This window comes from Megascapheus bottae, chromosome X, assembly GCF_031878675.1.
Source record: "Megascapheus bottae isolate mThoBot1 chromosome X, mThoBot2.hap1, whole genome shotgun sequence".
Classification (NCBI taxonomy): domain Eukaryota; kingdom Metazoa; phylum Chordata; class Mammalia; order Rodentia; family Geomyidae; genus Megascapheus; species Megascapheus bottae.
The window spans coordinates 83,126,583-83,152,043 of NC_143547.1; the positions used below are offsets into that span (position 1 = coordinate 83,126,583).

Sequence of the window (25,461 nt, forward strand, 5' to 3'; positions counted from 1 at the left end):
GAAGGTAAATTGGGTTCTGTGTGTGTGAATATTTGTTTTTATCCTGTTCTATAAAATTCACAGATTGACATCCATATGCAAACACAGGGGTTTTTGATCTTCCATCTGGAACTCCTCATATACAGTACAGTTTCTGCATTCACGTCTCAAATTTAGGCAATCACTATACTGATTTTGATGGAAACCAAAATGCTAAAACAAGTCAAAACAAAAATAAGACACAACAAAACAACAAAATGTGGATTCAAATTGCTATGGGAAACTTTCCAGAACTTATTTTTTAAGGAAAAGTACACTTCATAATATGAAATATTCATTCCATAAAGTGTTGGCTTTGAGTTCACAATTTTATGTTTTAGGCTTCTTAGACATGTCAGAATTGAAGACAAAATAACCGATTTGTTCCATCCTGCCATGGACCAACCTGCATGTAGACCCCCCCCAAAAAAGCACAAGAGAATTTCTGTACCATTCCCTATGACTGCTAAATGTCCATTCCAGCCCTAAATTACCAGAAAGAAGGATACAGAGGCAGAATACAGAGGAGAGCAAAGAGAGGAAGACCCCAACTCCCCCAAACTGGTCCACAGAACAGCTCTCTAGATAGGAAGTCCTGTAAATATTGAAAAGTACGCATCCTTTTTCTCAATTTTTGTTTATTCCTTTATTAAGGATTTTGTTGTTGTTTTGTTTGCTCATTCATCTTTTTTTCCCTTTTCTATCACATCTCTCTCTTTACAAGTGTATGGGTACTTAAGATGTGAATATCAGAACCCAGCTTAGGCTTATTAGAATTGGCTACACTTGTATTTAGGGAATGAGATTCATTCCTTCTTAATGTTCTTACTTCATTGGAATAGATCACATGGTTTCTCTTTCTCTTACTATTCTAGACTAATTTGTGCATTGCTTGTCCTCTTTTTTCTTTCTCTTTCTCTTTCATTAAAATCTAGAATTTTCTCTCTACTGATCTCTCACAAATTTTTCCCTTTCCATACTTCCTTTGCCCTAGACACTAACCTTTTCAACTTTTAGTTAAGCTCTCATATCATGGTGTCCCATCATGAGTGAACTTAATATTTAAACTGAACCTTTACAAACCCAGAACCAGATGTGTAAATTACAGCTAAAGATTACAATATTCATAAACAATCAAAACAACATGCCACTCTCAAAAACCAACAACTCAGAGGAGGACTATAGTGAGAGTGAAAAGGAAAAGAAATACAAAAGAATCATCAAAGCAATGATGAAAGAATTGGCCAATTAAACTCCAGGATATGGAAACAAGAGATTTATCTTGTGTGACTGTTGTTCTTAATGTACTATGTTACTTCTCTTCTTTTTTTGCCCTTACGTTGCCCTCATGTTGTTACTCTATCTGACTTGGGTACCTCGTAAATTATATATGTGTTTATTTGTTTATTTGAAATAGGGAAGGGAAGGAGGAAAAAAAGATGATGGGGAGTGGGTGCGGGGATGGAAAGAGGGACAAAAAAAATGAGAAGGGGTATCAATGTGTAAGAAGTAATGCACCTAATACCTGATGAATGTAACTGTAACCCCTCACCGGGTTATGTAACTATCATCACAATTGAACAGTAGAACTTTTTTTTCCAGTCCTAGGCCTTGAGCTCAGGGTCTGAGCACTATCCTTGGGCTTTTTCAAGGCTAGAACTCTACCACTTGAGCCACATCACCACTTCTGGCTTTTTTTTCTATGTATGTGGTACCAAGGAACCGAACCTAGGTCTTTGTGCATGCTAGGCAAGCACTCTACCACTGGGCCAAACTCCTGGCCCTGTAACTGTAACCCCTCTATACATTATCCAGACTATTGAAAAAAAAGAATTGGCAAATTAAATAAAATAACAATTCCACAGACAACTAGAATAGAAAGAGAAACAGACACAAGGCAAATGATATGGAAAAATGTAGGCACTTCAAGACAATATCAACAAGAAGACTTCAATGAAAAAGATGAAAGCCAATGTTAACAAGAACCTAGACATCATAAAAAGTTCAATAAAAGACATAAGAAATGACATCAACAAAGAGCTTGGAAGTATGAAGAGCACTAAATCCATGTTAGAAAACACACTTGAAAGCACAGGCAATAGAGCAGGGTATCAGAAGTTCAAGATAAAGCAGAGGAATTAGAAAAAACAGAGAAGGCATGACAAAAACACTCAGAACATATGAAAGGGACATTCAAGAGCTAGTAAATTTGGCCAGAAGATCAAATCTATGCATAATTTGAATTGATAGTGGAGAAGAATTCAAAATAACAAATTTGAGCTCATTATCGCTATTCTGTTTTTCTACTCTTCACTTCTGTCTCAGAAACTGCCTTCACAGTACAATCTACATTTCTTATGCCTCTAATTTGTCATAATATTCAGGAGAGATTTATTTTAAAGTTTATGGAGACCAAATGAGTTGCAAGAAATAGAGACTAGTTTGAATAAGGTTTGGGTTTTTTAAGTCCAGATGACTACTAGAATAAAATTTAAAAAAATAAAATTTTAAAGCAATGATCATTTTCTTCTTTAATATTACATGATGGTTAATTGACTATTAATTTCATAAAATTATAAACATTCATCAAATTATAACACAAAAGTCTACTATTCTTGATTAAAACATATATATTACATGATATCAATACATGATGGCTCTTATAAATCAATAAAAAAGGCACTAACATAACAAATGTGGACAAATGAAGTGAGTAGGTAATATTCAAACAAATGAATAAATTTGGACAAAAAAATAAAATTAAAAGACATCAATACTTAAGCTGAAGTAAGTCAGGAAACAGATCCAGGATGTACATGGAACCCTGGGGATCTGACCCAACATTGGGCTTCTGTTTTACTGACTTCCAAAATTCCCACAAGGTTTTAGCTCTTCATTTGTCAAAGGCCACAAGATCATGAAACATATCACCAATCTCACATTCATAATCTGAATGATCCCATAAGATAAAAAATGGTAAATATTCTCCTTTCCTTTCCTTTTAAGCTCACTTGTCAGGGTCACTGCTAAAATGTTAGCTTTTGTTGAAGGGAATACATTAAGTCATTTGCTATTCTCTCCACTAAAAGAATTGAGCACAGGACAAGAAAATTCTGATGTGTGAAAGGAGAAAAATCTGGAACTGGCAGTGATGAGTCTAGGGAAACAGAATGTAAGGATTTTTGTATGGCATAAAAAATAAAAAGATGAAAGAGTGGGATGGTGGTAGAAGCCTACACTCCCTGCACCGAGATACTGAGGAAGATGGATTGAGAATTGAAGTCCAGCCTGGGATACATAGTGAATTATAAGGTAGCCTGAGCTATATAACAATGCCAGGTTGATGGGGAGTGAAGGGGAGAGGAGGAGAGTGGAAGAGAAAATGGGGTGCAAATATACATTGTGCATCCACTTCACAGAGTTGTCAGTCATCATCCTGAAATCAGACTCTTAAGTAAGTTGGAGAGCATGACATACTTGAAACAACACTTAGAAATTCATAATTAGAAATTATGAAACTTGCTTGCAGGTCTGTCCCTAGCCTTGCTCAGATTCTATTCCAATTTATAACCCCAAACTATGATTTGGGGCTAGTACCTTACTCTCACTTACCATCACCTCCCAAATAATAGCAGTTCTGCTTTTAGCTGACTCTGGGTTTGCATAAACTTTCATTTGTAATAAGAATTACACAGGTTAAGAAAGTGTACCCTACTGTTCTGTGTCATCTATTAGTGTCCCTGTAACCTATAATGCTTTGCTCCTATGACAATTGCAGGCCACAAGAGTTTTTTTGGGTCAGCTCCAGTGCAGTAGTCAGCCTTTCCATTGTTGTGACCAAATACCCAAATTAAACAATCTAAAGAGAAATTTATTTTTTACTTAGTTTCAGAGTTTGTAGTCCATGGAATGCTTGGCCCCAACACTGAGGGCGTGTGTTAGAGCAGAGTATCACAGAGAGGAAGCATTGCAGAGCAAGGCTGTTCATTTCATGGAAACCAGAAACAGAAAAGAGAGACAGACCAGAAGCAAGGATACCCTTCAAGGAAGTGACCTACTTCTTCCATCTAGGCCTTCCTCCTATTTTCTGTCACCTTCCAATACTGCCACCAAATTCTGGAGACTATCAGTATACTAATCTACTGATTTGGTCAGAGCCCTCATGATCCAATCACTTCCCTAGAGCCCAGTCATCTAAGAACCAAACTAATACAAGAACCTTGGCTGGTGGTAGAGACACTGCACATCAAAACCCTAATACTAAATCTCTCTTTTTCAAATTGCAAATATTTAAAGGCAGTGGCTATCATAGGAATAGGAAGTGAATTATTCCCTGGGAAAGATCAACTTTCCATTCTACAATATTTCCAGAAAATCAGGAACTCCTCTGGGAACTTTGTGGCACTGATAATCCATACCAAGAACAAATTGGTATAAATGCCAAAACTCCTATGAAGCCCTTTCTGTAATATGAGACTCCCATCATTTTGGGAAACTGCTACAAACCATATCAACAGCACACACAGTGTGGTTCTGAAAGATTTCATATAGGTTCTGAGTAATACTAGGTGCCAATAGCCCCTACTGGAAGATTTAAAGCAAAAAGAAGAAAAATTATCCTCAACTCTATTTCCTTGGATGTCTTCATTAACAACTCCCCTATGCCAGTAGCTTGTTTATTGTTCTTCTCTGTTTTCAGATCAAATACTAAATTTGTTTAGCATGAGAAATTCTACACTGTTTGTACTTTGATAAAATCTTGGCCCCTTTTCCTTTTTGGAAAATGATTTTGACAACTGTAAGTTTGAGAGCTTTTTATATCTGCTGCCACCTCTTCTTTGAGGTTGCAGATTGGCTTGCCTTGGGGCAACACTTTGAAATGGAGTTACAGTGCCAGTGGGGTTTTTTTGTTTGTTTGCTTTAGGAAGCCCATTTATTGTCAGCATTTATGAAGGGATAAGAAAGATGCAGGTTTGGGAAAATAAAAATGGGATATGGCAGTCACAAGGCCTCCCCACTTCCCTTCAGGGAGCTCTGAAGTAGGAACAACCCTTTAGAGCTAACCATTTTTTTTCAGGGAACAGAAGTCACAAAGCTGTGCCTTCCTATATTATAGGATGATCTAAAAAGGGAAAATCAAGTTAAGCTTAGTGGCTCTTTTCCTTCAACAACTATCCCAGGTGCTGAAGGGATTAGTCTTTGGTATTACCAGAGGGTCCAGGTGTACCTATCAGCATCGACTATGCTATATTTTACCAAGATTGTATGCTTATTTGCCAAGGGTAGTCCAACGATCATGCAATGGAATTAGATTATAACTCAGTTCTTCATCCATAATTGTCTTCTCACTACTCGATTGCCATGTTCTTAGTTGATTTCGGTGAAAGGCTATCTAGCGTTCATTCTGTTACCTAGTCTGTAGCTCCCATTCTTTATAATGAGAAAGAAAGAGAATGTGGACAGCAATGGTGATCTGGAATCAAGATGAAAGAATTTGTTGTGCAAATAAAAGTCGCATTGCAAAATTGAGCCTGCTAAAACTCACACAGAGTAGATGATAGTTCTGAAACAGCTAAACCAGCAGGCTTATTTTCACAAAGCCAGGGCTTTGTTACCAACCTCATCTCCTACAAGCATGAGACTGTACTTTTGCTCTGCCTTCCAAATCAAACTTTTTTTTCTTCCCTCAAGCTCCTATTTATTCTTTGGTCAGCAAGGACATAGAGACTACAATCAATTCAGTATGAAAACATATTATTGTTTGGATTGCTCACTGACATAGACTGAACTGAGATGACCATTCCCCCCAGGGTTTGAGAATGCAACAGCCACTTCTTAAGCAGACACAGACAAGATGCATAGGAAAAGACACTGCAGTGTTCAGTCATAATTCTCAGCTGCTTAGAAAATGAGAACAAGGCTCTTGCCCAGGAGGATTTAGACACACACTTATTAAAACTCAGTGTGCTTTTTTGACTTAATTTTTGATTAGCACATTCCCATGGTTCAAATAGCAAAATTATTTTTTAAAAAGAATTCTGTAAAATCGCTGCTTATTAAGGGACTGCTCTTCCTGTCAGTAGACAACAACTGCTGAAGTGCTCATCTGTCATTCTAGGAGCTTGTGTTTTGAGGGGACAGCATGACTTGTAATTTTAACTCTTTATTGCTTTCATCTTTACATAAAATACTACCTATTTCTTACAAAACAGTCAAACATTGTGCAAACACATGACAGAAAAGAAGTTCTTGGTAATTCTATACCTCTGAAATAACTTCTGACAAATTCTTCAGATTTTTTTCCATACATATACACAAGCACGAAATTTTCTTTCTCAAATAATCGCTACTCTGCAGTTTGAGGGTTTTTGGTTACATATTACATAATACATTATTCATAGTGGAAATCTTTCCTCATTAGGATATGTATAATAGGCTACAAGGTATTAAAGCCTTGTTTTGCATTTTTAAATGTCTGTAATGCACTAGCAATGTTGTCATTGTGATTGTTTTACATAAATTTAAGTCTATTCATTTCTGGAGAAATTAACAAGAAGTCAGTAAAAGTGAAGGAAAGAATCATCTAGTGATGTCTACAGGTAGCAGGGTGTGCCTGGGAAAGGGACAGACTTGTGCAGACACCTTGAGGAATAACAATGATAGTAACTGAATAAGTAGATGACACTATTTTCCATATTTGCAGGATCTTCAAATAAAGATCAGTGGATATAGTATAATGTGAGGGATTTTTAATAGAGGTAATAGCTGGATGCCTATGGCTTATGCCTTTATTCCTAGCTAATCAGGAAGCTGAATTCTAAGTATCATGGTTTGACATCAGCCAGGGCAGGAAAGTTCATGTGATTCTATTCTCCAATTAACCAGAAAAAACTCAAAAATGAAGTTGTGTCTCAAATGGTAGAGCACTAGACTTGAGAAAAAGGCTAATAAAGGTTGAGGCCTTGAGTACATACCCTAGTACTATTGAAAACAAAGAGGTATAAAGCAAATAAGAAAAGAGCAAAGCTTGATACATGGATGTTGAGTTATTACACAGCAAAGGTAATGGAGAGAACTGGTATGCTTTTGTTTGAATCAAAGCTTGGTGCTAGTTAACAATATGTTTTGGCTACTTAAAAGATGTTTGCAGTTCTCAATTTTTAAATAGTAAAGCAAGCAATAATCTTATTGTCATCCATACTCACTGGCCAGATCACATCTGAATTATTAGCATCAATAAAATATTGACAAATATCCCTAGAAAATGGGCAGAACTATGAGGAAACTTCAGTATGTTAGAAAAAAATTATCAGTTGAAGACTTCGGATTGCCTTAATCTGAAGTGAAGGCTAAGGAGAGACATGCTAAATTCTTTTAAAAATGTGAAGGACTGGGCCGGGAGTTTGGCCTAGTGGTTAAAGTGCTTGCCTAGCATGCACGAAGACCCAGGTTCGATTCCTTGGTACTACATATATAGAAAGAGCCGGAAGTGGTGCTGAGGCTCTAGTGGTAGAGTTCTAGCCTTGAGAAAGTCCAAGGACAGTGCTCAGGCCCTGAGCTCAAGCCCAGGACTGGCAAAAAAAATGTGAAAGACTGGCACATAGAAAAGGTATTAAACTCATTCCTTATCATCCAAATGGTGGAACAAGAGCAATGAGTAGTTATTAAAAGAATTCCAATTAATTTTTAGCATAAACTGCACAAAGAGGTTTTGAAATATTTCCATACCTGCACATATAATGTACTTAGATCAAATTCACACCCTCTATTATTCTCTTAACTCCCTCCCTCTCTCCCCTCTTTCTGACAGTTTCTGTGGTCTCTGTATATTATTTTCATACTTATAATGTACCTTTATCATATGCACCTCATATAACTCTGTCCTTTCCCCCTCTAAGAATTCAGATTTCCACTCAACGTGAGTGTTTTTCTAAAGGGCCTTTTAAAAAGTTTATTTTCTATATACCAAAGACTGTGCAATTTCATTACTGTTATTATTCAGCAAATACTTTCTTCATAAATAGTACAGAAATAAAATTCAAGCCAGTCCTGACTGAATTTTCATAAATTCTTAATTAGTAAGATTCAGAATAATGATGCCTTATTGTATACTACTTAAGAAAGATTTCCAAATGCTTTAATCTCTTCCTTCCTATGTTTATTTCTTAATCCCATGCCTTGGCCCACTATGCACCCTCAACTCCCATTGAAGCTGAGAGTACATAGAAAACCCCATGAAAATGTAAATCTGAGAAATAAATATGCATGATTGGTTTAAAAAGAGTAAGAATTAACATTTAAAGTAATGGTAATTTTCTCTGATCTGTAATTTTGAGCTCCTGTACTGAAATTGCTCATTTGGAAATTACCAAGTGCTTGGGTCTCATTTGTGATCTTCTTCCTGCATACACCCAGTGCACAAAGGAGTCATAATGACTGGCTGAGTCACTGCTGCCATCTCCCTGGAGCATGCTCTCCAAATGTCAATACCATTTGCTATGGTACAGTGAGGCCAATCCTGAAACATAGCCGGCTTACTACGGGGTGAAGCTAGAAACAGCCGATCCTGCATTGCATTCAAAGGCAGTAGGCACCTGCTCCATTCTCTACTCCTCCAGGGGGAGACTGCTATTCCAGGGATCATTTGAACATCACAAACCATCCTTATTGTGTACTTTCATTAATTGTTAATTTATATTAAATATATGTAGTATATATATAGTAATACACATAACTATAAATGAAAAACTAGGGGAATCTATAGGGAGAAAGTGCTTTTGATAATATACCAATAAAATGATGTCTATGTTTGATGAAATTATCCTCAGGTTATGGATTCATGCCACTAGTAAAACTATAGTCATAACAACAGAGTTATGATTATTCGAAAGGACTATATGTAGAAAATAGTTATGGTGTTCTTACGGCTTGTACTTTTGATATACTCTTCCTCTCAATTTCTATTACCATAAATTCAAGTAGTTTATCAGATATTCAAACCGCAGTCAGATCTTTTTTCTTTTTCTGATTCAACATAGATTCAAGATATTGTTAGTTACTTATCACTGTCTGATATAAGCTAACCAAAAAGGAACCTAGAATTCCTGGTAAATTTAACTGAGAAGAGGAAAAACACATATGAAGTCTTCATTTGAATGAACTATTTCATAATTCTATAACCAAGGGAGAAGAACCATATCTTTGTTATATATCACCATTGTCCAGGTTTCATAGAGTTGTTTTACCTGAAAGACAAATGACCTTATTGAATAGTCATAACCATGTAAGGATTAGCCATGTTACAATGAATGCTATTTCTATTAAAGTTATTTCTTATTCCAAGAATGCTTAAGTAAAAATGAAGGAAATGAACAGCCAAGTTGAAGGAAGAAATTTTTCACTCATTCCACAGTGATTTGATAATATGTATTAATTTTAAAAGTATCACATACTATAACTCAGCTGTAAGGTCTTAGGTAGAGAATTTGTAAACACCTAACCTGGTCGCTACAAGTTGTAGAGTCTTCTTTTCTTTAAAACAAAATGGAGGTGTCAATTGCCTAGAGGGTTAAGGCTGAGTTTGTGAGGAAGCCTGCTCTCTCAAGTGGATAAAGTTCAAAGGGACCCAATAGACTGTGAATAGAAACTCAGTAGAATTTTTAACACCTACTGAAATATTTTCAGGGAAGAAAATCATTATAGCTATTTTCTTTTCTTCCTTCAGGATTTTCCATCCTACAAGCTATTATGGAAGCAGCAGTGCAAAACAACTGGCAAGTGACAGCAAGGTCTGTGGGAAACATAAAGGACGTCCAAGAATTCAGGCGCATCATTGAAGAAATGGACAGAAGGCAGGAAAAGCGATACTTGATTGACTGTGAAGTTGAAAGGATTAACACAATTTTGGAACAGGTACATTTGAAATTTATTCCACCCATCCTACATGGTAAATCATCATCCTGAAGCAGTTCTTTTATCTGCCAACAGACCAAATGCACAAACAGTTTTCTGATAATGTTGCTAATCCGTTTTTTTCCTCCCTGGTGGGTTCAGAAAAAAACAGAAAAGAAAAGTATAAACCTGTTAAAAATTACAAACAAAAAATTTGCAAACCATGATCAATCTGAAAGTCTCTGCAGATCAATGCAATCTATCATATAAACAGAAGCCCCCATCCCCACACCCTGTCTAATAGATAATTGTTTCAGAGTAATCTTCTTTCCAATATTTTCTTCCCCAATTCTTCAACAGGGACTAGACAAGAGATTAGGCAGTGCTGAGTGGTTTAGTCTCTGTTTCTTATTGATGAGATATGCATTATTCCTAACCCCTTCCAGAAATCAGCAGCCACTCTTGATGAGTATGGGCAGGAAGATGTCAGGGTAGTGTGTATCAAGTTTGAATTATCTATATTTGTGGAAAATAGCCCACTGGGGAAAGAGGAAGATGGAGAAAGAGGTGGAGAGGGACACAGAGAGAAAGACAGAGAGAGGAGGAGGGAGGGAGAATGTTCAACAAGTGTGAACAAAGTTTTTCAAAAGATACAAGCCCTTCTGGGCTGGTGAAACCATCTAGACAATAAAAAGTTTGGTTAGAAACCCTGTGCTCTCTATAGCTATGCAGCTCTTCCATTTGATTAATCCAGCATTGTATTATATACAATAAAGCATTCGTAATAAGTAAAAAAAAAAGGTACAAGACTAGGAGGAAAATAAAATTCAATAGGTTGAAATGGGTTCATTATTAAGCGTGGATATTTAAATTTAAGACAAATTTAGAATAAATGTTTCTCCCTAAGCCTGAAGAGCAGTACATTTAGGATAAGAAGTCAAATTGAAATGTGGTAAAAATTTATTATTTAACCAGTTTGTTTCCCAATTTCTCAATTAATAACGAAGTTCCTAGGCACCTAGTTTCTCATAAACATAATTGCAAATGAAATATTCCCATTTGAATTTGATCCCAGTGAACCTGGGAGCCAAAAGTGTTTCAGAGATAAAAATTATGGGGAGTAGCCATTGACTCAGAGAATGCCTTTCTAGTGAATAAAATTATCAACAATTGGTCATCTATGCACCATGTGAAGAAAATGTAAAACAGAAGGGAAATGGGAGGCTATTTTTTTGCCAGTCCTGGGCTTGAGCTCAGGGCCTGAACACTGTCCTTAGACTTTCTCAAGCCTAGATTTCTACCACTTGAGCCTCAGCACCACTTCTGGCTTTTTCTATGAATGTGGTACCAAGGAATCGAACCCGAATCTTCACGTGTGCTAGGCAAGCACTCTACCACTAGGCCAAACTCCTGACCCCTAAGGGGAGGGACCAGGAGAGGAAAGAAGAGGAGGGAAGGGATGGAAAGAGAGGAATGTGCTGATAAAAGTATAAATAAACTTCTTATTTAGATTATCATTACTTCTAGGGGATCAAAGCTCAAAAACTCTAGAACATTAGACTGGTTACATTGAATTTCTTAACCAACATTTTCTTGAGCTACACAAATGATCTCTCCTTCTGGAAAAAATATTCCTCTGATTTTCTTAGATCTTGAAAGTGAAGAATCAGGTCAGTGATGTTGGTATATGTACTGCATGCCCTCTAAAATTTTATACCAAAATAGCCTTTTAATGGGTGACCTACTTAATAGCCCAAACAGAGGACGTTTGTCATATTTTGTTTTCCTTCTTTTATGCTACTTTTTCTTCTTTATATCTAATATTCTGTTAAGTATTTTGGGTCTAAGAGGACCTCATACTACAATGTGTGCTTTTCCAACTTTAAGTAATGGAAAGAGTGAAAGCAGCTGGGCGCAGTGGCTCACACCTGTAAGCCTAACTACTCAGAAGGCTGAGATCTGAGGATCGCAGTTCAAAGCCAGCCCAGGCACTAAAAATCTGTGAGATGCTTATCTTCAATTAAACACCAGAAAACCAGAAGAGGAACTGTGACTCAGGGGTAGGGTGGGAGCCTTGAGGTGAAAAGCCCAGGGACAATGCCCAAGGCCCGAACTCAAGTCTCACTATTGAAAAAAAAATTGTGATAGCTAGAGCTCTATCTTCTCTATAGAATGAGTTTTCTTCTTATCTACATACTGAGGAAAATAAAATTGGTTCTACCTAACATGGTAGGCAGAAAATGTTATAGAAAATAATTATGCCGGGAGTGGTGGCTCACACCTTTAATCCTAGCTACTCAAGAGGCTGAAATCTGAGGATCGCAGTTCAAAGCCATCTTGGGCACTAAAGTCTGCAAGTCTCATATCTTCCATTAACCACTAGAAAATGGGAAGTGGGGCTGTGGCTCAAGGGGTAGGGCAGTAGCCTTGAGCTGAAGAGTTCAGGGACAGGGCTCGGGCCCAGAATTCAAGCCCCATGACCCACAGAAAATATTATTACTACACAGTCAGGAAAACACTTTTCATGGTTCATTTCTCTATGTTCATTTTTCTACTTGCACATTCACTGTATCCCACATAATAATTTGAATGCAATTTTATTTACTTTCCTTCTGTCAGAAAATTATAATAAACCACTTATCCCTTTATTTTCTCTACCATTTAAGGAGTACATACAAGGCAGTAAGTTTTATAATGTAGGCAATAAACAGCCAGTGTCAAACAAAACTCTTGACCCATGATCATGGATGGATGGACAGACATGGAACAAAAACATTTCAGTAACGTCCACTGAGTTTTTGTTTCCAACCAAAGGCAAATCATGTCTACAGTCACATGATGTAACTTTCAAAATACACATTATTTAAAGTTTTAAAATTTTTCAATTAAAATTTTCAATCATATCTTTAGAAGAAATGCTTTTGAAAAATTTTACACACTAACAGATACGTTACTTCTCTCATTGGTTTGTAATTATTCACCTGTCAAATGTATTATCATTGAGTACATAAATCTTGGTCAGAATGGGAACACTTATAATTCAATCATTATCAAAAGATGCCCTCTTCTTCAACCACTCTGAAAAACAGTATGGAAGTGCCTCAAGACTGCCCTATGACCCAGAAACCCCACTCACATTTACCCAAATTAACACAGACCAAGTCACCTTAGGCCATCAGCATAAACTATGTGCATTACAGCATTCTTCATCATAGTCAAGATATGTAATCAATCTACATGCCCCTCAGTGAATGAATAGATCAAAAAATATGGTATGTATACACAGTGGAATTCTATACTTCCATCAGAAAGAATGACATTGCCCTACTGGTAAGGAAAGACTTCAAAAGAATGGTATTAAGTGAAGCAAGCCAGATCCAAAGAAACATAGTCTGCAAGTTTTTCCTTATTTGTAATAATTAGAATATGCCTATAAATCTACCAGTAAACCTAATAGATAGTAAAATACAAATAATTACTATTCAACATAATTAAACAGTATCCTAAATATTCACACAGTGAGACCAAAGGAGGATATTCTTAGGAGAGGATCACAAGGGCACAATAACTATCTGTGCATATGACCATATAAAATGATATTTATCAAAATGAACTCCAAGAAATGGAAGCAATATGTTTTTAGTTGCGCTGATTGTGGTTCTTTTTTTCTTTTTCTTTTCTTCTTTTCTTTTTTTCTTTGGTTTGTTCCCTCTGTCACTGTTTATGATTTCAGTACCCTTTTCTTATATGTAAGTTTATCTGATTTGGGGAGGGGAAGGGGAAGCACAGAAACAGTGAAACCCAATAGGCACTGCATTGGAAATGTACTATGCAAATGATAGGGAATTTGGGAGAGGAAAAACTGGGAAAGAATGAGGGAGAGAGTGACACTGTTCCAAAGGATATATCCTCATTACCTGACTTATGTAACTGTAACCCCTCTATATATCACCTCAACGATAAATTTTTTAAGTTGCTCTCATCTTTCCAACATTTACCATTTAAAGTTACTTTCATGAAATGAAGCTTCCTGTAAAATAATGTTTCATGTTACTATCCAAGTTAAAACAGCTTATTATACCATTATAACCCTATTTTCAAAAATCACTTTGTCAAAAACACAAGAAGGGGTATCAAGGTTCGAGAAGCAATGTACACACTACCTGAAGAATGTAACTGTAACCCCCTACACATTATCCTGAAAATAAAATACAGTAATAAAATATTCTTTTTTTCTTCATTTTTTTTAATTTTTATTTTTTATTGTATTTAGTAAAAGGGTTACGTGATATTTGCCAGATAGAAGGTGCATTAATTCACATACATTGATACCCTTTCACATGTCTTGGTACCCATTACCCTCCCCCCCACACCTCCCTACCTGTCTTGGTTTTCCCCCCTTCCCTATCAAATTTCAAATAACCAAATACAAATAAATTCAATATATCAAATAACAAAGTGAGATACTATAACAATATGAGATAACCAAGGGACAGCAAAGGAGATAAGAGACAACATAGTACATTAAGGACAGCAATCAGTAATAAAATATTCTTAAACTACAAAAAAAATCACTTTGTCAGGGTGTATCTTATACAGTATTATATATATGCATACAGAGACAGTGAAAATACCTTAATATGATATTTTTTTCAAATATAAAATGTGAACAATATTGCAATAATATTTTAGATTTTTAATATATTGATATTTCAAAATATTTTCATTGTTTGGTGTACATTTTAACTTCACTTAAATAGAAAATCAAGATATTTTCTCTTTTTTTCCATATATGTTTTTGTAATTAAAAGAAGGGTTACATTATATTCACCAGATAGAAGGCGCATAACTTTGCAAACATTGATACCCTTTCTTGTGATATGGTCCCCATTTCCCTTCTCCCCACCCCCCACTCATCTTGATTTCCCCCCTACCCTATCCTATTTCAAATAACCAATTAAGCACATATAAAATATATCAGATAAAAAGGTGAAATATTGTAACAATATGAGATAACCAAGGGTCAGCAAAAGACATGAGAGATAACAGTACATTAAGGACAACAATCACTCTTTATATGGCCTTTGTTTCAATATCCTGGAGGTCCTTACATTTAGCATCATACTATATGACCTTATGTATCTAGATTTTGTTCTATTGCAAATCTCTGTTAGGAGAGCCCAAGGTTTCTACTAATTATGACAAATGAGGGAAACCATTGAGCCTATATTCCTTTGAGTCTGCCTTACTTCACTTAATATGATTTTTTTCTAAGTCTTTCCATTTCCTTACAAATGGGGCAATGTCATTCTTTCTGACAGCAGCATAGAATTCCATTGTGTATAAATACCACATCTTGTTGATCCACTCATCAACTGAGGGACATCTGGATTGGTTCCATATCTTTGCTATGGTAAATAGTGCTGTAATGCACATCCTTGTGCTAGTGGATTTATTATGTCCTTGTTTCTGGATGATTGGGTAAATGCCAAGCAGTGGAATTGCCAGGTCATAGGGGAGTTCTATATTTAGTCTTTTGAGGAACTGCCATACTGCTTTCCATAGTGGTTGAACGAGTTTGCACTCCCACCAACAGTGTAGTAGTGATCCCTCCTACCCACATCCCCTCCAGCATCTGCTATTATTAGATTTCTTGATCCTGGCCATTCTAACTGGAGTGAGTTGAATCTTAAAATTGTTTTGATTTGCATTTCTTTTATGGCCAGAGATGTTGAGCATTTCATGTGTCTATAGGCCATTTTTATTTCTTCCTCAGAGAAGACTCTAAGTCTTTGGCCCATCTTTTAATTGGATGGTTGTTTCTTTGGAGATTAGTATTGGAGTGATTCAATTTTTTGAGCTGTTGATATATTTTAGATATGAGGCCTTTAGATATGAGATCTTCTCTCACTCTGTAGGCTTTCTAGTTAATTTGCTAGCTATGTCCTTTGCCATACAGAAGCTCTGCAGTTTAATGCATTCCCACTTATCCAGACTTATTTTGATTTGTTGTGTTTCTTGGTCCTTATTAAGAAAGTCTGGACCTGTGCCAAGGAGACCTAGTGTATCTCCTATTCCTTCTTATGAAGTTTTCAGTGTATTGGCTTTTACCTCGAGGTCTTTGATCCATTTCGAGTTAATCCTGGTGCAGGGTGACAAAGAAGGATCCAACTTTAGTTTTCTGCAGGTGCTTAACCAGTTCTGCCAGCACCACTTGATGAAGAAGCTGTCTTTCTTCCATTCTATTTTTTGGCTCCCTTATTAAAGATTAGGTGGCCATAGGTCTGTGGTTTAATATCTGGGTCCTCAGTTCTATTCCATTGGTCTTCAGGCCTGTTCCTGTGCCAGTACCAAGCTGTTTTAGTCACTATTGCTCTGTAATAGAGTCTAAAGTTTGGTATTGAAATTCCTCCTGCGGTGTTCTTTCTGCTAAGAAGTGTTTTTGCTTACGGGGTCTTTTATTATTCCATCTGAAATTTTGGATTGCCTCTTCTATTTCTTTAAAGAATGACATTGGGATATTGATGGGTATTGCATTGAATTTGTAGATAGCCCTTGGCAAGATTGCCATTTTCATGATGTTGATTCTTCCAATCCAGAAGCATGGGATGAGAGGTTTTTCCATCTCCTCAGTTCTGCTTGATATTTTCTCTTTTATTAGCACCTGTTAGTTATGCAAGTAAAACAGCACAAAATTCAGATCTTGCTCTAGTTGAGTGTTCTTCTCCCTATTTTGTACCATCTCCCTTAATTTTTAGGTTACTCATAAAATAAATATTTAGAAAATATAATATGCTAAATATGGCCTACCTATCAGATTATATCTTAAAAACAGTTGCAAAGCAATTAGAGATCATCTAGAGATGATAAAATAAAAAAATGAAGATTAAAACATTAGAAAATGGTGCCTTGGAGTAAAAGCTAAATGAGTTAGGGTTGTTTATCCAGGTAAAAGATAGTCAAGAGGCAGTTTAATCATCATCATATCATAAAGAGGACATTGACTAACCATTCTTCATGCCTAGGGATGTTATGAAAGAAATTGAGTTTAACTACTTTAATAGATACAACACTAGAAAGAATTTTTTTAAGGGAGGGAAACTGGGAGAAATTGATCTATGAAGATCAGGCCATACTGAATTAGTGAAAATGCACTGAAAGCTATGGAAAATAGGAAACAGTGGGAATGAGGAAAGTGAGAGTAACTGAAGTTATGTGTGAAACCCCTTTGAACAATTACACACATTAAAATTTTGAGTGACAGAAATGTAAAACAGGTACTGTCCAGCATGGAGGTACTAATGGGAGGAGGAGAAGGCGAAAAGAGGAAGAATAAGGACAAAACATTCTATGTAAAACATGTGAAAATGGAACAACGAAGCTTGTTGAGATTGCTTTGGAAGGGGCCATGAAGGCTGAGGGAGAGTTACAGAGGAGGTGAGTTTGATCAAGGTACATTGTAAGCATATAAGGACATATCGAAGTAAAGTTCAGTCGCAACTAGTTGATGCTAATATAAATGTGGGAGAAAATATTCTTTAAATTTTTAATTCTATATGTTAACAAGTAAAGATCCTTCTGGATGATTTATTCTAACGAATAGAAACATAGTCATTCCTTGGTATATATAGGACAGATACCCATAGATGTTTGAATCCTTCTTATATATAATGCTGGGGGGGTTGTATATAACCTATGTACATTTTTTTGCCAGTCCTGGGCTTGAGCTCAGGGCCTAAGCACTGTCCTTGGACTTTCTCAAGGTTAGAGCTCGACCACTTGAGCCTCAGCACCATTTTCGGCTTTTTTCTATGTATGTGGTACCACTAGGCCAAACTCCCAGCCCCCTATGTACATTTTTATATATAGTATAAATCATTTGTAGAGTGCACATAATATCTAATACAATGCATATGCTACATATATAGTTGTTATGCTTTATTTTGAAGGAATAATAGCAAATAAAATGTCTCTATTCATTACAGACAATTCTTTAAATATTTTCTGTCTCCAGTTAGTTGAATCCCTGGATATGATCAGAAGCTAACTGTATTTCCAAACTTATCTTTCTACTACATACCTAAAAAATTGCCCTCTTAAAGATACTCCCGGGGCCAGGAGTTTGGCCTAGTGGTAGAGTACTTGCCTAGCATGCATGAAGACCGGTGTTCAATTCCTCGATACCACATACATAGGGGGAAAAAAGCTGGAAGTGGTGCTGTAGCTCAAGTGGTAGAGCCCTAGCCTTGAGAAAGCCCAAGGACAGTGCTTAAGCCCTGAGTTCAAGCCCCAGGACTGGCAAAAAAAAAAGACATTCCCTATCCAGTTTTTCCATAATTTTAAATTTTCCTAACCATAATTCAATGGTAAATCTCAGCATAGCCTCTTCCTTGATTATAGCATAAGCTAAGCAGGTCCCCAAAACAATCTTTCAGTTTTGTACTTTGGAAAAATCACAGAACATATGGATTCTCTTGGATCTATACCATGCTAAAGTCATCTCATTATGGGTGATATAAAACTAGAACTTCTTGAACAGGTCAATCTATTAAGTCCTTTTCATTTGAGATGTCTTTCCTACCACTTCAAAAACCGTGGATTTAGAAAATGGAACACCCAAGTTAATAAGTATCTAAAGAACAATTATAGTAAATCAACAATATTAAGGGTGCTTCTAAAGCATAAAGATATAACACTAAGTAAATAGTGTTCACTCCAAAATATCTCTAACAGTGATGGTTATTAGAACACTGTCACCAACAACTAGACCTAAGACAATGAAGTAAAAATGGTATAGATGCATGCTTGGTACCTGCCTTACCAGCTCCCCTGTGCAGTTCCCCTTCTCTTTCACTTTATCTTTTCTTTTCCTCGCTCAGTCCTTATTGTTTTTTTTTATTTTTATTCTTTTGTTGGTCATGGGACTTGAACTCTCGTACTGGGCATTGTCCTTGAGCTCTTCTGCTCAAGGCTACCTCTCTACCCCTAGGCCTGGGCATTGTCCCTGAGCTGACTCAAAGATACTGCCCTACCCCTTGAGCCACAGCCCCACTTCCTATTTTGTAGTGATTAATTGGAGATAAGAGTCTCACCTTCTTTCATGCTGTGCTGGGCTGGCTTTGAAGGAAATCCTCAGATCTCAGCCTCCTGTGTAGCTAGGATTATAGGTGTGAGTCATGGCGCCAGGGCGCTCAGTCCTTATTCTGAATGTTCCTTGAAGAGCCTTACATTGATTTTCCAATTCAGAAGACAATTTGGATTAGCATCCCTTAGAAAATTTTCTTGTAGTATAGTTAAGTAAAGCTGGCTAGAGGTAAAGAGGGCAAGGAAGCTGAGAACCTAGGAGGTTTCTAGATTGCTAGGAGCTAGCCTGATGTAGTTCAGGATGGAAGCTGTGGCTCAACTCAAAGCTTGGACTTGGAACTTCATGTCCAGGAATCTCAGTGTCCCTAGGAGAGATTTCTAACAAGGTGGATATCAGAGGCCATGAATCCAGCCTGAGGCAGAGAATGGAGGTCACCCACGTAGGACAGTGCTGACATTTCTTCACAGTTGGGGTTTGGTGTGAGCCATGCACAAGTTTCACGGGAGAGTTGTGTAGAAAAGATTAGGACTTGCCTAAACACAGTGTGACAGTTCAGGCTGAATGGAAACAAATGAAGCACAGACTTGAGAAGAAATTCTTATTTCTGAACAGCCAAAGCAACTTAGGAGAGGATGTGGTTAGACTTGAGGACCCCAGCGACCCGCATAGCAGATAGTGTCTCTATTACCTTATTAATCTGACACATCATGTGTAAGTTAAATTCCAGAAAAAAATACCAAGATGCCTTGTTACAATTATTCCGAGTAAATAATGAATGATTGCTTATATGAGTATTAAAAAGAGGAAGGTAGCACTGTGGCTCAAAGTGGTCAAGCAATAGCCTTGACCACAAAGGCTCAGGGACCAGGCTGCACCAACCCCAGGTGCACACACACGAACACATACTACACACACACACACACACACACACACACACACACGCACACACACACACACACACACGCAAATAAATAAATAAATGTCCATTTCAAAATGTGCAGTTTATTCCTGGATAGATGGTTTTCTTAAACTTTTGAGGGTGGATTCAATGTCCGTGTGGCTTGTCCCATCACCTATAATTGTGTTTATTAGTGAAACAAGGGGCTTTTTTTGCATTATTGCATAGACATCCCCTTCCTTTCTTTGCCAATCCTGGGGCTTTAACTCGGGGCCTTGGTGCTGTCCTTGAGCTTTCCCTAGGCTAGCACTACACCACTTGAGCCACAGCACCACTTCTGGCTTTTTCTGTGCATGTGGTACTGAGGAATCGAATCTAGGGCTTCATGCATGCTAGGCAGGCATACTACCACTAGGCCATGCTCCCCGCCCCCCTTCTATTTTGTTTAATATTTGAAAAAATAAGTTAGCTAGACAGGATGATTGAGATAAATCATGAGTTTAGAGGAACAAGGATAAAGAAGCAATTTACTAAATATCTCATCCTTTCCATACTCACAGCTATTACTTACCCTGAGCTATTATCTCTTTTCAACACCAGGTTCTCTGCATGTAGAATTCTAATGTTACTCTAGGAACCTGTCTTCAGAGATACGGGTATAAGCTAACAGTCAAGCCTTACATTACTACATAGTAATAATAGTTATATGGTTTTGTCCTTGACGTTCAAATTCCATGATGAGGTGGGAACTAGACAATAGACAGTACCGATATAATGAAACTACATTGATCCAGAGCAGGATGGTATTTCTTTGCCAGCCTATGTATACTGCTATGCTATGTTCAAAGTCTTCCAGAATCTTCAGAATACAAAGAGAGATAATTTGTCAGCTCTTGCTTGGATTTCAGAGGGCAATGTCATGTCACATTCCCATGAAAAAGACAGCTATATAGATGAGACTTCTTTGAGAGAATGAGTAATTACCTAGCTACCTAAGAAATCACTGCATATTGAGGCAGTAACTCATGAAGAAGAAAGGCAAATAGGATCAGACTTCTAGAACGGGTGTTGAGATTTATATGAAAAATGTCCCACATATTTTACAGCCAAATCACAATACTATACTAGGTACTGTTGAGAGAAATGAAAATTATTTTTAAGATGATTGGAGGGGAGGGAAAAGGGGAGAAAAATGAGAAAGGTTATCAGAGTTTGAGAGGTAATACAACCATTACCTGACAAATGTAACTGTAACCCATTCTATACATTATCTTGACAATATAATACAATAAAAATTGTGTTTTATTTGTAATACCCTTAGCAATATTAAGCAGAAAGCAACTTCTAAACAAATGCAGTATAATGTAATAGAAACTTGATACATGAAAGGGTATCAATGTATGTGAATTAATGCACCTTCTATCTGGCAAATATCATGTAACCCTTTTACTAATTACAATAAAAAACAAAAAAGGAAAAAAAAAGAAACTTGATACATAAGATTAGAAGAGTGAAAAAATAAGAAAAGCCTAGAGGTTACTTTTGCATGTGATGTAATTACAAAATAGAAGGCTTTATAGAGTTCTTTTTCTAGCACCTAAAATTTTTCTTCTGGGCCCATATTTAGCCCCAAGTGGCCCCATTTTTTCATTGCTTTCTTGCCCCTCTATATTTACACAAAATACCTATTACCCTCGTCTATTGGTATATCCTGCCATGTTGTACCCTTTTTCTTTTTTTTAATTTGAAAGTAACTATTTTTAACACTATTTTCATACACCCAACTATTCTAGCTTTCTCTCTGTAAACTGGATGTTTCACTCATCCTTTTCAGGGTTACTTTTGTTTCCTAGCCTATTTGCAGACAATTTAATGTTATTCATTAACATTACTAGATTGTCAGAATAAACACTTGGAAGTATATATGCATCCTAAAGTGACAGAACAGTGCCAAAGCACAACCAATAGTTGGATTCAATAAAGATGTTCACTATAAGTGAGGCTTCTTTCAAGTTCAAAAAAATGACTCCAAGACCCTAAGATTATGGGACTCTTCAACATGGTATAGACATGTTAAACACTCATTGACTTCCTGAAATAAACTTCCTGCCTAAAATGTAAATATGATTTATGCTAGGAGTTAGTAGCAGATACCAGTATTCTATATTTCGGAACTTTATCTTTGGCTTAATAAAAAAGATGGCCTGATTCTCTGACCATACATCAGACTAGACTGACAAGACTGGTTTTGTGAATATTTAGAAGCAAATCCTCTATGGTAAAATAAGGAGAAAAAAAACATTTAAGGTTATTACTTTGAAATAGCAACTCTGTTGTTTATTTCAGATGATAGAAACTTTGGTATCAAAATAAGAAATGTTCCTGTTAATCAAAGTTTCTTCTTCACATTTAAAAAATAAGATACCTCATTATTTGCTTGATTATTTTCTATGAGATTTGAGGGCTTTTTTTAATCAACACAAATTCAAATTAATTTTATTAGCGAACTTCAAAGCTTCTAATGAAAATTCTCAAGGACTGAGAATCCTTAAGAAAACAGAAGGTATCATGAGGTTTTATAAAGCAGAGAAGCTTAGAGGCAGTACACATAGATTTTATACACAAGGTATGTCTTCAAAAAGTCACTATCTCTGAATTTTCATTTCCTAAGCATTAAAATGAATATATTGAATAGGCTATGATTTCCAGTGTTGAATAAAACAATGTAGGAAAGTCAATTCAAAAAATATTGATTGATGACAGTGCTGACAGTTCATGTCTATAATCCTACCTATTCAAGAAGGTGAGATCTGAGATCAAGGTTCAAAGTCAGCCAAGGCAGGAAAGTCTGTAAGACTTGGGTTCAATTAACCACAACATAACCAGAAGTGGTGCTGTGGCTCAAGTGGTAGGGCTCTAGCCTTGTCAAACCTAAGGACAGTGCTCAGGCCCTGATCCGTTTCAAGCCCCAAGACTAGAAAAAAAAATGGTGAGGGTGGCAAGAGTTGCATCTTATAACATCAACACAAAGGTATTGTTGAAGCTCAACTGCAACAGGAATCATATGATCTTATGTTTAAAATAACTAAGGCCACTGTGCTCCCCTAGAGTAAGGAATCAAATCAATGTAAAAGAACAGTGATTGAAATAATGTGTGTTGACTCAACTTCTTTACCATACTAACACTGAAGGGCAAAGATCATTTATAGCTATATCCAAAGGTCTGGACTTAGGTGAGACTGAATGTGAGAAATAGCTCTGTGACAGTTGATAACATTGTTTTCAAACCAATTACCTGGCCATTAGTCCCATCCCTGTTGGGACAGCTTTATTTCAGTCCATATTTGACAGGTTCAAACCATTTTTGCCCAAAGGGCATGATCATCTGACAAGTGAGAGGCATCATTCATTGGGCCAGGGTTCAGACTGTGGAGATTGGTGAAATTGGTGTAATATATCCAAGGTTGGAGATAAATTGGAAATGATTAGTAGACATATTCCACTATCATATCTCCAATCTGTTGTTTTTTAAAAGACTTCCTTTTATTTAACTTTTTGTGAAGATTAATTTGTTTTTTAATTTTTTTTGCCATTACTGGGCTTGAGCTCAGGGCCTAAGCACTGTACTTGGACTTTCTCAAGGCTAGAGCGCTACCACTTGAGCCTCAGCACCACTTCCAGCTTTTTTCTATGTATGTGGTACTGAGGAATCAAACCCGGGTCGTCGTGCATGCTGGGCTAGCACTCTACCACTAGGCCAAACTCCCGGCCCCTGAAGATTAATTTTTTTAAGATTTTACTAACATTGATTTTTACATCATATTTCAAATGTCATGTTTAACAAACAAGTATTCAAGAAGGGATTCTTTACATACTATCACTGGTACATAGATTTTAGAATATAATTAAAATTAAGCTGAGTGTATGTCATAAAGATATATCTATATAATGTAACATTATGTCTATAGAGTATATATACCATGATATATTTTATATCTATGTAGTTATGTTTATAAGAACATGTCCATAACCTTGGGTGCCCAAATATTGAGTCATCACTCTTGTACTGTTTGGATCTAATATCTACATTTTAAAGATATGATGCACCTTTTGTTTCTTTGGTCTTGACTTATCTCACTCAACATGATTCACTGTACTGGCAAAACTGGGCAGCCACATGCAGAAAACTAAAAGTTGATCCCAGCTTATTGCCATGTACAAGCATTAAGTCAAAATGGATCAAAGACCTCAATGTCAGACCAGAAACCGTGAAACTGCTACATGATAGAGTAGGAGAGACACTGGAACTCATAAGCATAGGTAAAAACTTCCTGAACAGAGTCCCAGGGTCACAACAGATTAGAGAGTGACTCAACAAGTGAGACTACCTAAAAATAAAGTTTCTGCACAGACAAAATCAAAGCTACTAAAGTAGAAAGGCAGCCAACCAACTGGGAAAAGATATTTACCAACAATACATCAAACAAATGTTTAATATCCAGTATCTACAGGGAACTCAAGAAACTAACCCCCCCAAAGCCAACAAACCAACCACTAAATGGGCAAGGGAACTACAGAGAGACTTATCCAAAGAAGAGGTTAAAACGGCAGAAAAACATATGAGAAAACACTCTCCAACCTGTTTTTGAAAAATAAATATGGCTGCCAAATAGCCTTCTGCATATACACATACCAATGTCATTTTATCCTGACCAACTATCAGAAAAGAATACCATGCTAGGTCAAAAACTAGAAATTTACTTAAGTTCTTATCAAGATCATTTTCTGAAAGTATATGGCCACCTCACCTTACATCATGAATCAGACAATTTCTCTAAGGCATTCTAAGATCTTCAGTGAGACCAAGTCTACAAATACAAGGCGTTATCACTAGAATCACTGAATTCCAGAGAGGAGAAAATTAGTGAGAGAAAGAGCTTGTGGTCAGTGAGCCTGGTATCTTGAAAGCACTTAAGCTTGACCTGTTACAATAAGAACAAAGTTCGGGTAGAGATTATTCTCTCCGCTGGTGAGAATGCCTAGGAATGCTTCCAGGATATAGAAAGCTTCTTTGTCTTTGGCAACACAATGTTACTTTACCATGGTCATCATAGATATTTAGATTTCTGAGTGCTATGAAGACAGTGGCAAGTGTGTTGATTTAATTATGGCTTTGTAGGCCAAAGAGTCTTGCCTCATAGAGTAAGACTAATTGGTCACACAAAAAAGGTAGCATATACATGCTACAAGTTTAGACTTGAACTGTGCTCCTGTTTTTGTTTCAATCGTACAAATCTTAGTCTCCATATATCCGGATTACTGTTGGGTACTTGGACAGAATAGATACTCTCCCTGACAGGTAAGTTCAGCACTGCAGAAAATAAGCCTACTAATTTTAAGAAGGCAGACACTAGAAAAATAAAAAGTGAAATGATTTACAAATCAGAACCTGGAAATAAGGCTAATTCACAGACATACTTCCTTTCAGAGGGCAAATAATAGAAGAAAAAAAGAGTATGACCTTAATATTACTGTGCCTTGACTTAAGAGATGAGCTCCAGTGACACTG

At 36.7% G+C, this 25,461-nt stretch overlaps 1 protein-coding gene across 4 annotated transcripts in view; it reads left to right on the top strand.

Moving 5' to 3' along the window:
- Nucleotides 1-25,461, top strand: part of Gria3 (glutamate ionotropic receptor AMPA type subunit 3) — a 303,860-nt gene that overhangs the window by 144,565 nt on the left and 133,834 nt on the right. For all 4 annotated transcript variants that reach the window (XM_090326467.1, XM_090326469.1, XM_090326468.1 and 1 more), the window contains one exon: nucleotides 9,743-9,930. In XM_090326467.1, coding sequence (XP_090182593.1) covers nucleotides 9,743-9,930 — 188 coding nt within the window. The remainder of the gene's footprint in view (nucleotides 1-9,742; nucleotides 9,931-25,461) is intronic.